This window comes from Planococcus citri, chromosome 5 (assembly GCF_950023065.1).
Source record: "Planococcus citri chromosome 5, ihPlaCitr1.1, whole genome shotgun sequence".
Taxonomy (NCBI): Eukaryota; Metazoa; Arthropoda; class Insecta; order Hemiptera; family Pseudococcidae; genus Planococcus; species Planococcus citri.
Window position 1 is genome coordinate 61,061,436 of NC_088681.1, and position 18,174 is coordinate 61,079,609.

Consider the following 18,174-nt stretch of genomic DNA (forward strand, 5'->3'; position numbering starts at 1 on the left):
AAAATTATTGTTCAAAGTTGAAAAGTAGCCAAAATGGAAAGGAAAAATACCTACCTGTTAAAATGAAAAGCATTAACAAATTTGAAATTTTTTTAAAAATGAAAATAAAAAAATCATTGAGAAACGAAAAATTACGTATTTAGGTATCTGTTAAAAATATTCAAAAATTCCATTTAAAAAATGAAGATATGGAAGTATTTTTCTGAAAAATGGGTGAAAGAGATTCACTGAAGTTTTTCTGTACTTGCATGAGTAGGCTATGAAGGAAATGCCAGTGAAAAACATGCTAGAAAAAAAATGCCACATACTTGCTCGCATTTTGCTAGAATCTAATACCATACAGAAAGCTAGCTGAAAAGTGAGGGCAATCAGCTAGCGTTTTTCTATAGCTAGATTGTAAAGTAAAAGCTAGACGAGAGAGACTAGAGATCTGCTCGCATTTTGCTAGGATTAGATTGCTAGATAAATGTAAGCAGATAAATGCAAGCATATTGCTAGTGTAGAAAAGCAAGCAATTATCCGTTAGTAAAACGCTAGCATTAAGCAAGCACAATTAGTGTGATACAAATGCTGGCTGAAAAAAGCGAGAGAATTTCTAAAGAATTGCTAGAACATAATTTGCCAGAAAAAAAGTGCTAGCAAATTGCTAGCTTTTTGCAAAAGATTTAATGCTACCTACAAAAAGCTAGAAAAATGCTAGCACTTTCCCAAAACGTGAGTAAAATGCTAGCAATCCGCTAGCACTTGGTCAACTGGGTAAAAGGCACCTACTTGAATAAGACCAAAAGTAACAAAATAAAAACAAAAAACCATATATTTACAATAAATTACAAAACATTTCCCATAATAAAATAACAAAATGTGTAGGTAATTGTCTAAATTCCACACAAAAAAAAACATGCATTGGCTATCCAAGCTTGTGTATTTTTTCATTTCAACTTTCAAAGCGCCAGTCTTAACTTACCTACGTAATCAACCATACAATATAGGTATTCTCTACTCTCAAATTATTCAGAGAATCCTCAAATTTTATGCACTTTTTCACCCAAAATAAATATATGCACAACAAACATTATGTATTATGCAACTTGGAGCTAAAATATGCAAAAATGGGTGCTCCTGAAAAAATACTCGTATCTCATCTCAATCAGCAAAATCCACAATCCACATACCTCCTTTAATCCTTGAAACTTTCACACTAGGTATCATTACTTTAACTCGCACCTAATCTCGACAACATAAACATTGAGTCGAATTACTATCCCCCCATATTGGCATACCTATTCTGCAGAATTATTTACCTATCTAAACGTCGTCGTCGTCGTACTGACACTTGTTTGCAATTTACATTGCAACAAAAAATATAAACTATCGGGCTCTGGTGTTGACTGTTGTGCTGTGTAGATATGTGCACCTTGACACGTAGCTGGTCTTTGGCACACGACAATTTCCACTTTTATGTAAGTCGTCTTCACCTGCGGATCTTCGTCATACTTTGTAAAAACAAACAACGCCGTTTTTAACTGGTAAACAATACTCGGGGTTTTTCGATAGCAATTTAGTATTGTAAACTCGATTGGTATTCGGAGGTCTGGCAACAACCGGTGCGTGGGCTGCGGCAGCTACTTCATTATCAGATCCGTATTTTTCTTTCTTTTTCTGTTCTTTCTCCTTTTGCAATTCTCTGTACCTGGATAATGGTCTAAAGTAAGTTTCAGCAGTTTGCATTACTTCGTCGTCGTCGTTATCTTGCGACGAAGTTGATAATTTCGTCCTCTTCTTATAATTTTCATCCAAAGGTAGAGAGATGAAATCTGGCGAATTAAGCAACGTGTTTTCTTCCAGTCCGGTGATCTCGTCTGCGTCTTCGTTAGTTGTACGAGTAGGTTGACATGCTACTTGGACTAGCACCGAGGGTAGTAAAATTATTACGTTACACGCTGCTAAAGTAACCAACAGCTGAGCTTTCATGTTTCTTTGGACCATCGTCATAGTCATTGACTTCGAGAAAAAAAAACGTGTCAGTGAATCTGTATAGTTTATAGTTCTGTACTTCGTTGGTAGGTACCTATAACACAAGTACAAACGAAAATTTAATTAAAAACTATAAACGTAATTAAATAAAATTGTCAAAGTAAAAGATTCGCGTTAATTAGACTTTTCTCTAGCTCTCTGCCCCGTTTCTTCGTTCGTCTTTTTCGTCGTCTGCTGCTTTTCGCAGGTTTCATATCTTTTATAGGTACTTGGAAAATATTTTAATCCGAAGAAGCTCCGAGCTCACGTAGTTAGAAAATACGAGAATGAAAAAATCTGTTGCACGCTCGTTTTCATCGTCATCATCCCACGTTTTTCGGTCTCTCGTCCCTTTGCCCCTCCATGTCTGGAGTAATTTGCACACTACATAGTCTGTTTCTTTTCCCTTCTCCTGGTGAGGCTTACTTACTACAATATTTGGAATTTTAGGTAATATTTTTTACCCTAATCCACCTTTGTTTTTTTTTCACCTAATCACTCCATCTTTCTGTCAGCTCTCAAAAATTTTATCAAACCGAAAAAAAAATAATATAAACGTTTTTGCAGACGTTAGGAAGGAAAATTTTACCTTTCATTTTTTTTTTCGGCTTACATTGTTTTCAAGGGATCCCCTGGCTCGACTAGAATCACGAAAAATTTAATCAAACGCCGATAACGATGCCTACGCGTCATTTTACCACCTTTTTTGAAAGCTACAAGTGAGTTGAAAGTAAGCTTACTACATAAATTACAAAATCTTTTACATTTTTCATTCGGTAGGTATATTTCAAGGCTGACGATGCTGGGTTGACGTGAAAGAATGAGGTTCACGATATTCATACAACGAACTAATTTTAACCGATAAACCTTCGTTATAAAATATGAAAAAGCACGTCCCAATAAAACGTAGGTCTAAAGGAAAGTTGTCCCAAATTTTGAAAAAAAAAAAGTGCACCTTATTTTCTTCTCAACACTTAATACTCAAACTGTCAAATAATTATTACAAAAAAAATCAAAAAGTATGGAGGGGGATTCAAAATGAAATCCGCATAAATAAAGAAATCCTCCAGAACTCGATTTCGCTTTTTTTGAAAGAGGAAGGGGGTGGTAAATTAGAAAAATTCACATCGAAAATACAGATAGAATCTGTCTCATGCAGCAAAATTCAGTTTGAAAATTTTTACCAAGCACAATTGAGGAGATATTCACCCTCGAAAAGACCATTTTTCAAGTTTACATAAATGTATTTGAAACCACAAAAAACTGGCCAGAATCATGATTAAGGACTTCTGCTGATATCAAATTTGCGATTTTTTTCTATGATTCGTTTGCTCAACTGAATTTTATTCATTTTGGATGCGATTTTTACGTAATTTTGGTCCTTGGAGAAGGGACGGGGGGGGGGGAGGATCTCGGACAAATTCTCGGACACAGAAAAGATGAAAAACGATTCGATGGCACTATTTCCGAACAGCTCTGCAGAAATCATCAAAAAATATCTACTCAAACAATGCAAATTGCAAAAGTTACAACAGGCGATGAGACTTATTACCCCCCCTCCTCTTTTCCTTTTCAGATTTCAACATTGAGATGCGTATTCGGAAGTATCGATGCAACCTATAAAAATGGTTTTAAATTTTCCGCTGAATTCGAAGAGTGTAATCATTTTTCAAATTTCGACCCCTCGGTGGAGTCAATCCCTTAAACACTGGATTGAAGTGGGAAAACCACAAAAATTTATAGATAGGTAGGTAGAGGTACATACCTACCCTATAATTTTAAACATCAGTTTTAATGAGCTGTGTTCGCATTTAACCCAAGTAGTTCATTCATTTTTCACTTCGACATTTTCTGGTGGAAAATTATCGTGAATTTTCGTAACCCCTCCTCCTCCCTCCTCTTCCAACCCTATCGATGCGACCTTTCAAATAAATTATTTTACATGTGTGATATACCTATTCTTATCAAGCAGGTACCTATTCAAATCGCGTCGTGAAATGAAGGTGACATTTTTCAAAATGATGAAAATGGTCGTTTTTCAGAAATTTTGAAGAAAAAAAATGCAAAAAAATATGTACCTACTACGAAAATTTAGGAAAAAAAGTAGGTAAGTAAAGTTTTGAAAAAAATTGGAAATAATTTTCTTGACGATGATTTGAGAAAATAAAAAAATCAGAGGTTTTTTCTGGCAATGAAAAAAAATTTGAACTTTTCAAAAATCTAATATTTGAAAATAATGACATAAAAAATAATCACAAATCAATGAAACGTCAAAAAATTTAAACAATGTAACAACCAAATAAACAGATAGAAAAATCGGTAGGAGGGGGTGGGGGTTGAAAACAAAATTTTGCAAAACAGTCAAAAAAGTAAGAAATTGTCACGAGAACAACTCTTTCCTAATATAGTGAAAAATGATTGAAAATGAATTGAAAAAAACCTAAGTAGGTACATAATATATAAAAAAAGTGAAAGAATTATCAAATCAAAAATCAACGAAATTAATTCTAAAATACCAAAAAAAAAATTGAAGCACCAATTTCAAATAAGTTATTGAAAAAATGAGAAATAAATAAAAAAACACACCGATATCAACAACTTTAAAAATTGATGCAAAAAATGAAGCCAGAAAAACATCGAAAAAAAGCATCAAATCAAAGATGATGAAAAATTGAAACAGTAATCTCAAATATTCAAAAAGAAAAAAATATGAAAATAAACTAAACTAAGTAAGTACCTAACTAAATAAAATCAAAAACTGTGAAAATTGATGCAGAATGATGAGCCAAATTAAATTAAATGTTTTCAATAAAAAGAAAAAAATGCTAGTTGAAATTACTACATAACATGGAAACTTCCACCTTCCCTCTAGCTTAGCTTTTCCAACTTTTTCCAACAAAAATTGGGGGGGGGGGAGAGTTCAAATATACTTGTAGGTTTTTTTTCAATTAGAAAATGATCATTTATTTTAAAAAATGGAATAATTTTGAAAATATTGAAATTTTCCAGTTAAAAAAAACTTTTCAAAATTGGCATAAAGCTTTTACAAAATTGAACATAGAAAACTTGAAGAATAAGAAATAAAAAAAATTTAAATTTAAATTTTTCTCAATTTTTAGGAAAAAAAACTGGTTTAAATGGAAATGTCAAAAAATTGAATGGAATAACAATAAAAAATTTGAAAACTGCGTGAAGAACGAAAAGAGCCAAAATCAAAAAAAGAAAACACTCTGATGAGAAAAATTACAAGCATTTTTCAAAAATTGAATAAGTAGGTACCTACTTACTCGTATTAATGTACATTTCGCATTGAAGAAAGAAGATGATACCTACCTATGTGTAAAATTGAGCATTTTGGCAAACTTTTTTTTTTGCAATTTCTTAATTTTTTTATTTCATTATTCTCTCTAATAAAATAATCATTCAATACGTGAGTAAAGAGGGAAGGGTATAACCAAAATTGAAAACCCCCAAAAAACATAAAAAATGAATCAGTTTTCGAAATCGTATTAGGAACGAAAAACATGAAATTAGCGCATTTTATTCCACAAAGTCAAAAATTCTAAAACGAGACCACCTTTTCATATTTTTTTTTTGTATCACACTTTTTCCAATTCTTGACAGCCTGTTGAGAATTCCAGTTCTACCAACCATTGAAACCTTACCCTTCCTGCTTCATTAATCCAGATCCGTCCATCATTCAATGACACTGATTATTTAATCGAACATTTGATTTTAAAAAAAAATATGATCGACTCGACAGCAGAAAAAATCTAACACTTTTCTTTACTCTTCCACGACCTTTCGAAAAATTCCTCACTTAAACAATAGGACATTTTTCGTATCACACAATTCCAAAACGCAGCAGCAATTTTCATGAAAATCAACACGTGTGCCTCATTTTCCACAATCACTGCCCACCTTATCTTCTTTTTTTTCATCCATTCTTCCCCCCCCCCCCCCAAAAACAGCCAGCACTTCTCCAGCACTCCCTTTACCATGGTCATTCGAAAAACGAAAATATAAAAGAATAAAATACCAACTGATGAAAATTCTTTTCACTTTTCTGCTACAATGACACCGTTTATTACACGTTTTTTCCATCCTTTCCACCTCCTACATTTTCCCCTCCCTTCTTTACCCCTCCATCACCAATCTCTTCCAGTATATATTAAAAATACGTAAAATTTATTCGACGCAAACCAGCTCTAAATTAGCAATTTTTTCTCTCATAAAGCATGGTACCTAAACAAAAGCACGCTGGCGAAAATATGAAATAAAAAAACACACCGACTCGACTCGCGAGTCGCGACCCAATTAAATTACAAAAGGTAGCTCGGCTAGAGGAAAAATTTCATTTCGCTAGAAAATTGAAAATTAGTTTAATTTGTCGATATAATAAAGTCAGCGAGAAAATAACCCAAAGAGACCCCCAGACAGAGCCAAAAAAAAAAGCAAAGCGTTCCATATACAAAAATGCGCGTTTTATGTACTCGTACCCCGACTGTTCTTTTTTTTTTTTTGGTCGCTGAAATGAAAAACGAGATTAAGCAAGATTCAGTAGAGGGTGAAAGGGGATGGTATGTAAATTAAAACGCGAAAAATTCGCGAAATTAAAAAACACGAAAACAACAAGTCGTCGCATCGTGTACGAGACGAGTAGATATTCGACGAAAACAAGACATTATATTAGTAAATGGTGAAATTACGTATAGAAAGCGACTAAAAAGCAATTTTTTAATTTATACGAGACTTTGATAGGAAGTATTTTTATCGAGTCGAGTCGTGTAAGGGTATTTCGTTTGATCTGCTATTCTTCAGTCTTCACCCTTCCCATCTTTCTCATCCACTTATTTCAAGAATTTTTATCAATTTTGTTTGAACTCTCAATCACCTAGGTATGGGTTGAAAATTTTTCAACACATGCCTACAAGGATCGAATAATATACAGAGAAAATTGTAGCATTTTTTGCCATTTTCTTTCTCACACCACACAATAAATTCTCCCAGACTCTCACACCACCACTTAGCTGAGCATCTCAAGTCGTCATCAAGTCCGAAAATAACTAATACATTCACTTAATCATATAGGTACGTAGAATGAGTATTTTCACGATATTTCCCACTGCAACACATTATAATATTTCGCTACAAACCGTCGAAAAAGAAAAATTACTATACTTATAGCATCGATGATACATCATTAAAAGCGAAATCGTGTCTAAACAAAAAAAGAACTCGTCCAAGTTTAACGTAATCGTCTGCCAGACTCGATTTCCACTTCTCTTCTCATATACTTTTGACACTGGCTGGTCGTACAATGGCCTTAAACTTGATCTCTGGTCTCTAACTTATACAATCGCACTTTTAATCATCGACAAGGTTACCTAGAGCATGTAATGGCGAGCCATTAATGCACCTAGGTATTTAGTAGTACCTACATGATGTAATTCCTTCATACATGGTCCAAAATAATACTCGTACGTCTGTTTCTGATGCAATAATAATACCCAAAAATACTATCTAAGGACATTATGAAAAATACACTTACGTCAATCTTTGATAAATTCGATCCGGAATTCTCCAGTGAAAAAAACAAGTAAATAAAATTTTAAAAAATATAATGAAAAACTTCGACAACTAAAAACACAGCAGAGCAATATCAATACAATGTAATCCCATTAGCGATCAAAGTATCAATGAACAATATAATAATTGATCAACACGAACACGCGTAATTTAACATCTGCTGCAAATGAATAGACAAGGAACACGAAACGGAAAACTACACCGCACCGTAATTTATCTTAACACTTTTCATTCATTCGCACCTCGTGCTATTGTTTGTTTTTCCCCAATAAGTACACAAAATCCACTCACTCGTTCCTCTTGCCCGCAAAAATACACATAAATTTTCCATCATATTTGGTAGTCTAATTTGGCTCTGTAACGTGTAAGTGTCATGAAAAAAAAAATCGCGTCTTTCCTCATCTTTACCCCTCCTCACGACACATTGTCGAGCTAGCACGTTCTTCATTCATAAATATTTATTAGGATGTGCATACTTTTGCCAGAGCCGGAGACTTTCTCACCTCTCCCTCTTGGTACCTCATCCCTTAGATAAATATACGATACGTTGGGTGTCTCTCAAGGTTTAATGCATCACTCTTGGATGATAAAATTTCTTCGTGAGATCTATCTATAGCTGTATGAATCAACTTGTGTGAGTTGGTCTGTATTTAGAAATGATTGAAGAGGGTGGCAAAATTACTCATCTGGTTCATTGCTCATTTGAATAGTCAAAGGTTTCGAATTTTCAATTTTTTGATCTTTCTGCCTCGAAACGTGGTTTAAAAGGAAGAAAATAATTTGCGAAGGGGGCTGTAAGACTGTCTTTGTGTCAAATATAAGAATTTAGAGAGGAATGCTGCGAGACTTTTCAAAAAAAAATTTAAATCATAATCTACGATTTTTCCCTCTCAAATTATCTCGTATTGGGTACCTACACTTCGTTTCCATTTCCTGAAAATGAATTTTTTTACGATGAAAAAATCCGAAAAAAAATTCGAGGAAAATTTCCTTGTAAAACTTCGAAACAATATTATCATCTTTTTTTACTTTTATTTGACAAAACAACTTAATATAACAAGGATATACGTATAATGCCTCTATCCCCCTCCTCCTACCAAGAAAAATGCTCCAACTTTTACGTTTCTCGAGAAAAAAAAACTTGTTGTCTCATAAAAAGAAAAAGCAGAATAGACATGTTGTTGCTGCAGGCAGCACCTTTCTTAATATAATTCCACGCTAAGAAAACATAAACAATTTTTTTTTCATTTCTTAACTTGGCTCAGTTTCTGAGAAAAAAAAGGAAAGTATTTCGTAACTGTTACCTACGTTGTTGTTGTGCCCTTCTTTCCTCGCTACCACAACGACGTTAATCCGATGAAAATTATAAGAAAACATTCTTCGAGATGACGACGATAATTCGCCTACTTGTATTGGAATAAGGAAACGGGGATGAAGAGTTATAAAAGAGGGATGCAGTAGTTCGTTCCGGAGCTGGAATCATAAATACGTTTTTCCCACCTTTACAAAATTCTTTCGGCGGTTCTTTCGAATAAGCTTTTTATTTTCACGCCTTTTCGCCTTCTCTTTGAAGTTCGATTTCAATTTTTATCAGGTGTTTTTCGCGATATATCTAGTAGTCGAAATTGCTGTGAAAAGACAAAGGGTTCGTTTGTTTGCAAAAGCTTCTTTTATAAAGAAAATTTTCACTTGAGTTTTCAATAAATTTTACTCAATAAGTATTATGACTCTTTGAGAACCCCAACTGAATTCCTTCAGAAAAAAAATAAGTATCAAATATTTAGTTTTCAAGTCGAAAATGAGTTTAAATTCAAATCTCACACATTTAAAGATGTCACTAGGTAGAAGTACATAGGTACCTACCAATGTAAGTATGTAGAAGAGAGCAGAGCAGAATGAAGAATTCGAATTACATATTTCCGTCAACATCAACATTCAACATCACCCATCAACATCAACATTCAACATCACCCATCAACATCAGCATTGCATACCATCAAAATTCATATTCAACATCCAGATACCACTCATAAACATTCAAAATCTGCAATAAACATTCAACATCAACAATCAACATCAAAAATCAACATTCAGCATTCAATATCGATATTCAACCATCAACATTCACCATCAACAATCAACATCAATAATCAACATCAGCATCGCATACCATCAAAATTGAATTTCAACATCCAGATACCACATCATAAAAATTCAAAATCTACAATCAACAACCAACATCAACATTCAACATTCTCCATCAACAATCAACATTCAACATCAACAATCAACATTCAACATTCAACAATTACTATCAATAATCAACAATCAACATTTCCCATCAATAATCAAACATCACATATCAACATCAGCATTGTGTACCATCAAAATTGATACTCAACATCAATATACCACATCATAAAAATTCAAAATTTACAATCAACATACAACATCAATAATCAACAATCAACATTCAACATCTATGATCAACATTCAATATCAATAATGAACGATCAACATCCACCATCAATAATCAACCATCAACATTCACCATCAACAATCCACATCAATAATCAACATCAGCATCGCATACCATCAAAATTGAATTTCAACATCAAGATACCACATCATAAAAATTCAAAATCTACAATCAACAACCAACATCAACATTCAACATTCCCCATCAACAATCAACATTCAACATTCCCCATCAATAATCAACATTCAACAATTACTATCAATAATCAACAATCAACATTTCCCATCAATAATCAAACATCAACATTCTACATCGCATATCAACATCAGCATTGTGTACCATCAAAATTGATACTCAACATCAATATACCACATCATAAACATTCAAAATTTACAATAATCAATCAACAATAAACATTCATCATCAATAATCAACAATCAACATTCAACAATCAGCATCAATGATCAACAATCAACATTCATCATCTATGATCAACATTCAATATCAATAATGAACGGATCAACATCCACCATCAATAATCAACTATCAACATTCAACATCTCCAATCAACATCAGCATTGCATACCATCACAATTGATATTCAACATCATGATACCACTTATAAACATTCAAAATCTGCAATCAACAGCCAACATCAACAATCAACATTCAACATTCCCCATCAACAATCAACATTCGACATTTACTATCAATAATCAACATTCAACATTTACTATCAATAATCAACAACCAACATTTCCCATCAATAATCAAACATCAACATTCAACATCTCCAATCAACATCAGCATTGCGTACCATCAAAATTGATATTCAACATCAAGATACCACTCATAAACATTCAAAATCTGCGATCATCGACCAACATTCAACATCAACAATCAACATACAGCATCAATAATCAGCAATCAGCACCCATAATCAACATACAACATCAATAATCAAAAATCAACATTCAAAATTAATGATCAACCATCAACATTTATCATCAATAATCAACATTCAACTTCATCAATCAACATTGCAGTCAACAATCAACATCAACATTCAACATTCACATCAACAATCTTCATCAACATCCATTTTTTTCTCTACATCGATATTGGCATCCTATATTGACCATCATCATTCAACATCAACATCCTCATTATAGCCAACATACACACTTATATCAATATTCAACTTTCCCCATCAACTTTGACATCCAGTATTGACCATCAACATTGAACATTTACATCAACATTCAACTTCAACACTCAATTTTAACATTCAACAATCAACATCAACAGCATCATCAGCATAACCCTTTGACATTATCATGCAACATTGACAGTCAACATTCAACGCCAACATTCAACATACACATCAACATTAATAAAAATTGAAAAGTACTAAAATACAATATGTATAATTTAGAAACAAAAAAAAAAGCAAATAAAAAACCATTTGAAATGAATAGCAACAGTACAATCAACATCCATATTTTATTTACGTCAATATCAAATCAACACTACCACCTACATTCAGTAGATATTAATACGAATGCCAGCAGTAGGTACCACGAACATCTCACCATACAATATCAACATTCAACATTCAGCATCGTACTCGAGATCCAACACCAATAGTTTGAAATCCGCATCATCAATAATATTCAACATCAACATCCAAGCATCATTGAAAAAAATTGCAAAATTGAAAGTTAAGTAATTAAAATTGAAAACATTCGAAATGAGTTAAACACGTAAAAAAGACTGGCAAAAAAACATTTGAAATTGCAAAAAAAAACTGCAGAATTTTTTGAAAATTGAACTAATCAAAACAGAAATTGTAAAAATACAAAAAAAATGAAATAATATAAAAAACGATGTTTTAAAACATTGATAAATTTTTAAAATGGCCAAAAAATTGGCAAGAAACTCGAAATAATGAGAAAAAATTTTTTCAAAGAATTTACTATGAGTAAAAATTTGAAAGTCATTTAAACTACCTACAACGAAACATAAAATGATAAAATCTAAAATGAAGTTTTGGTATTTCAAAAAAATGGCCACATTAAAACAAACAACAACTACGGCAAAATTTCTCTCAATCCTTCGATCTAAAAGCGAGCATGATCGAAAATCAATTCATTTACAATTCTTGATACTTTAATATCATAAAACGTATTTCATTCAACATGAAAAAAATCAATTTTATACTTATAGGTACGCTTTCATCTGTCAAAAATTTATTTCCATGATCGATATTTTTTTTTGAATTTTTGATTTTGATCATCGATATTTTTATATTCGCGTTTGCGTTTGTCCGTCAAAAATAATCAAAATAGGTACCTAATGTACTTACTCTTTTTTCAAAAAACAATTTTTTTGAATTTATTTTATTGGTCGATAAATTTTTTGGTTTTCAATTTTGATCATAAAGAGTGATCGGTCTTTTCAAATTCGTTTTTGTTTTTCAAAAAGGATTAAAATAACATCACGTCGATTCTTTAATATGTATTAAAAACTCAAACACTCTGACTTCTTCAAAATTAATCGATTCGCTAGAACCCCCCCTCCCCCCAAAAATGAATTAAAGCACTTGAGAAGTAGGTACCATAACCTCAAAACTCAACAAAATATGTGAATCCGCTGCATCAATTCTCACACACTCGATCGAAATCCAATAAATACGAACTGCAGCAAAGCAAACCGCCAGCACATTGTATTCAACTTTACCTTGATCTTCACTTTTTCATTTTATTTACGACGCTATACGATAATAATGCGAACAGCGAACACGTTGAAATAATGATGATTTATGTATTATTCATTAAGACTCTGGGCTCACGTACCCGTAACCCAAACCCAACACTCGTACGTATATTTTTTCAGTTCAAGTTCACCATCGTATACCTAGTACCTCTCATACTTGTATATAAATTTCGCGAGAAATTCAATTCCAAGTGCACTCTTATAATACACTCAGGAGGAAGAGGAGGAGCACGCTATAGAAGATAATCTAATATACACATCCCCATATACATCCAAGCACAATATATTACGTAGTAGGTACCTACAATACGTAATATTTTAATGGAAACAACGATGATGAGGCCGACTTATGCTACAACGTATTTGGTAATTAAATCGTTACTATGTTAAAATGTGTTAATTAATCGTTTGATGATAATAATAAGGATACGGTAGGTGATTACTTCAGACAAGTTACTATAAAGCGGATTTAGCCGCCACACAAAGAAGGAACAAGATAGGTAGAAGGAGCACTGTAGGATTCGACAACAAGGGCGAAGATTTTACTCGCATATTACACAATCGTGAAGTGCGAAAAACATTTCCCAAGAGGAAATAGTATTTTTAGGACATGAAACAAGATAAAATACGTGTATTTGAAACGACAACGAGAAATCTACGTGGAAAAAAATGACTAGAAGTAAGATAAGTTGAATGGTTGGCAACATTTTTTCAAAAACTGTACTTTAAAATAGCTTCTAAACACTTCGAAATGAGCTCCACCAACAACTACAGGTCTATTCTAAAATCAAACGAAAAATACCTAAATTCATCTTTTATAAAAGAGGAAGGAAAAGCAAAAAAGGAATCAGGGTTTCAAATAAGCTAGGTACCTACTAATTATCGCATTTGTACCTCGTAACCTCGAACAACTAAACCATTTGCCATTAATTTGTCGACCCCTTTTAAAAATACGAGGATATGCCACTTGTTGAGTCTGTTTCCTTCCGTTTCACTCTTCGCCTCGTGACATTTCATTTCACTCTCAGGAGTTTAAAACGAAGCTTAGTCTACCATCTAACGCTCAAAATAACAACTTTATACGAGCTTCGTGCGCCATCTGCTCTTTCATTAGGCAACTTTTCGTCTATCACAACGCTATCTAAGACTATCTCAAATATTGCCATTGCCATTCGTTCTAAAATTATCCACTGAAAGTCTGAAATTGCTATCGAGAGGCACAGATCTCATCTCGTATTTATTCGCTGATACTTAATAATCATCAAACAGCTCAACTAAATCTAGCACCTGTTGCTACCTACTACTTTTTGCTATTTTTTATTTATTTTTTTTACAGATGTTTATACTGTTGCTTTCACACATCCATACCTCTACTGCGATCTTCAGTGCACTAGCAAGTATGGCCAAGGGCTTAGCCAGCGCAGTAGGTTTAACACCATCGACGGTTACTCTCAGTTCAGATCCCAACGTTGCTTTGAAACAATTACCAGAAATACTCAAACAACGTAAGCTCCAAGAAGTCGAGGTAAACATAGACGAGGCGTTGAAATCAGAAGCTCAGAAAATTTACGATCTAGTTGATCGAGAGCTAAAGGCCAAGTTACCGAAACGAACCGAACCATTGGTTTGAGAAATAAAACGTCATTATGGTCTGAATAAATGATCGAATTTTTATATTTTGTTTCATCGTTTGGTGTCGAAAATTGATTTTTTTTCTCGGAACGTTTTTATTAGGTACTTCGAAAGAAGATTTTTCGCCAAAAAAAAAATAAGAAGCTATAGATGTTATCCTACGAATTGGGCGATCACGTGCTAAACACGAAGTCACCAAATAGGTATTCTCGAAGATTTTTCTGTTAATTAGAATTATTTTGACAATTTGCACGAACAATTAGCGTATTTGGCGAATGAGTTCACACCTCCGAGTTTAAAAACACCAAACACACTGTCTACATATTAATTGAAATCATGGCATAACACCCTCGCCGATCCTGGCTAAAGGAATTTTACATCTTCCATCAGTAAACATGCTGCTACATTATAATTAAAGCATGAAAATAATAGATAGGTAAGTAATTAAGTAGGTGTGTATAACCAAGTTTTAGATAAGGTGACAAAACTTGTTTTTATAACAAGTGGTCTAGTATGTACTTTGAAAAATAACTTTGTTGTAAAACAAAAACAATCCAAACTCATTGTCAATTTTCATGGTAATATTGCCCCTCTTACCTCCTTTTTCAATACTCAGGTGGATCATGAAAAAAAAAATTTTGGAGGATTTTGACAAAATTCGCCAGCGATCTTTATTTTGAGTTGAAATTTACGCAGGAAAAATTTCACCTCCAAAATACCCCCAGAAAGGGATAGATATGAGCCCTCAAAGAAGGAACATTTTCGAAAAAATCTATGGTTTTTTTCACTTTAGTCCCTATTTGAACCTGTTTTGAGCCCCCCCCCCCCCATTTGATAATATTTGTGAATATTTTCCTCGATTTTCTCAAATTGGCAATAATGACCAGAAAATTGGCACCAGTTAGTCGGGGAGCCCACTTAAGAATAAATTGCACCCCCCCTCGATCCTCCGGGGCAATTTTTTTCTTAAAGGGGGAGTCCTAAGGAACATTTCTAGCCCTTGTACTCAAAAAAAAAAGGTGGCCCTACTCACAAAATGGCGGCCATTTTGATTGACAGGTAATGCTGAAATCGCAGATTTTGCGTTCCAGCATAGGACTTGCACAATATTTTTCAATCTGTACAAAGGTAGATCGAAAGAACAAGCAAAAACTTATCACCTATCAAAATTTCAAGTGCTAAAGTGCGTTTTTCAATTTTTGGCGAATTTTTTGAAAATCAAATTTAGGCCAGAAATGAGGGAAACTGTTTCAAACTGTTTTGAGCAGTTCTGGAGCCTCCAGCAGATTTTTGAAACTCGAAATTCCCACAACATTTCACCAGAATGGAGTTGGAAAGCTGAAATTTATTCTGTAAAATTAATTTCAATACACTACGAAGTCAACTGCAGGGGGATTTCAAGTCGTTTTGGAGCCTCTGGCGACTTTTTGAAAGTTCCTGGAGCCTCCATCAGATATTTGAAACTTTAAATTTTTACAAAATGTCATCAAATAGCGATGGAAAGCTGAAATTTACTGTACACTCCAATTTTAACATCCTCTGAAGACGACTTCAAGTGGGTTCAAATCATTTTGGAGCCTCCAGCGACTTTGAAAATTACTGGAGCCTCCAGTAGATTTTTGAAACTTGAAATTCCCGCAACATTTTACCAAATGGAGTTGGCAAGCTGAAATTTACTTCGCAAACTAATTTAAATACGATATGAAGTCGACTACATGGAGGTTCAAATGGTTTTAAATGATTTTGAAGCTTCCAGCTACTTTTTGGAAATTTCAATTTTCCAAAAAAGACCACATGACCTCTCAAAAAGTCGCTGGAGGTTCCAAAACGACTTGAAATCCACCAGCAGACGACTTCGTACCGCATTGAAATTAGTTTGCAGAATAAATTTTGACTTTCCATCTCCGTTTGATGAAATTTTTAGGAAATTTAAAGTTTCAAAAATCTGATGGAGGCTCCAGTAATTTTCAAAAAATCTCTGGAGGCTACAAAGCGACTTGAAATTCACCTGCAGTACTTCGTAGCGCATTGAAATTAGTTTACAGAATAAATTTCAGCTTTTCAACTCCATTTTGGTGAAATGTTGTGGGAATTTCGAGTTTCAAAAATCTGCTGGAGGCGCCAGAACTGCTCAAAACAGTTTGAAACTGTTTCCAATCGATTTTGCATGTCGAAAATAGGGTGTATCCCAAATTTCAGCTTTCTTGATCAATTTGGTAAAATTTTGATTTTTTTCCCCCCATTTTTGGCCTAAATTTGATTTTCAAAAAATTCGCCAAAAATCGAAAAACGCACGTTAGCACTAGAAATTTTGACAGGTGATAAATTTTTGCTTGTTCTTTCGATCTATCTTTGTACAGATTGAAAAATTTTGTGCAAGTCCTATGTTGGAACGCAAAATCTGCGATTTCGGCATGACCTGTCTATCAAAATGGCCGCCATTTTGTCAGTAGGACCACTTTTTTTTTGGGTACAAAGGCTAGAAATGTTCCTTAGGACTCCCTCTTCAAGAAAAAAGTTGCCCCCGGAGGATCGACGGGGGTGCAATTTATCCTTAAGTGGGCTCCCCGACTAAGTGCATTCCAAAAATATTTTCCCAGTTCCATCAAATTATATCTTTCAATATTTGGGCATAATTAATGAGAAATATTTACGAAGAAAAAAATTTTCAGAACAGGAATTTATCCAAAAATAAGCGATTGACCAATTTTTCAAGGGTTATCCGGGGTCAGTTGGAAGATTGATATTATCATTTCGCACCTCGGGAGTTATAAGGTCACATCTCAAAAAAGTGAAATTTTACAGGAGAGTGATTTTCTTTTTTTTTTAAACTTGATTCATTATTTTCATCAACTTATAATCAATTGTGAGGAATGAATAGCATGTCATTTTGAAGATTGGGTATCCTACCTTCATTTAGCATAAGAATATTTTGAAAAATAAAATCTTAAAGAGGAAATATTTCAATGTTTGGAAAACATTTTGAGTTATAACCTTTCATAAAAAGTGATCTGGAGGCGAAAAAAAGCGTCCAAAAAAATTTTCATGTTAACAAAATTGTAGAGAATTAAATTTCCAATCGACATAATGTCGTTAGTTTTTTTCTAGAGTGCTTAGTTTTTGAGTTTTTCCCAAAAAACTAAAATTTTAATATATATGCAAATTAATTTTTCTGAAAAATGTTCTATTTTAAAAATTTTTTGTTTTGGAACAAACCTACAAAAAATACACTCCTTGTGATTATTTTACATCTTAAAAACGTTCAACACTATCGAAACTGGTTTCTGACACTTTGTATGTGCAAATTTTACTCAAAGAAAGAGGAGTTTTTTGAGATGTGACCTTATAACTCCAAACAACTTGCAATGTTGTAGAAATTTTGAGTTAGGCCCTTTGCATTTTTTACATGATCTAAGCAGCATACCCGACTCAAAGTGTTATTTTTGGTTGCAGGGGGTCATGCAAACCCCAAAAATGTAAAAACATCAAAATCGATTTTTTTTGAGATGTGACCTTATAACTCCCGAGGTGCGATTTGATGACTCGTGCGTTTTTTACTGGACGTAATTGACTAACAACGAGCATATTACTCATCGATGAAAATTCGAATTAGGTAATCATAACAATACCAATAATTCCAGTAAGTATAATGAGAATTGCAATTAAAATTTTCAATTAAGTGAGAG

The 18,174-nt window shown here is 33.4% G+C and overlaps 2 protein-coding genes across 2 annotated transcripts; one reads left to right on the forward strand and one right to left on the reverse strand.

Moving 5' to 3' along the window:
* Positions 1 to 796: 796 nt before the first annotated feature.
* Positions 797 to 7,861, reverse strand: LOC135847639 (uncharacterized). The gene is made up of 2 exons (XM_065367273.1): positions 7,565 to 7,861; positions 797 to 2,068 (listed from the first exon to the last, which is right to left on the reverse strand). Exon 2 carries the CDS (start codon positions 1,996 to 1,998, stop codon positions 1,489 to 1,491), a length of 510 nt encoding a protein of 169 aa, XP_065223345.1. The 5' UTR covers positions 1,999 to 2,068; positions 7,565 to 7,861; the 3' UTR covers positions 797 to 1,488.
* A 5,111-nt stretch (positions 7,862 to 12,972) lies between these two features.
* On the forward strand, positions 12,973 to 14,530 carry LOC135847915 (uncharacterized). Its single transcript, XM_065367653.1, has 2 exons — positions 12,973 to 13,222; positions 14,193 to 14,530. The coding sequence occupies exons 1-2, from the start codon at positions 13,178 to 13,180 to the stop codon at positions 14,484 to 14,486; spliced, it is 339 nt and encodes a 112-aa protein (XP_065223725.1). The 5' UTR covers positions 12,973 to 13,177; the 3' UTR covers positions 14,487 to 14,530.
* The last annotated feature ends 3,644 nt before the right edge of the window (positions 14,531 to 18,174 follow it).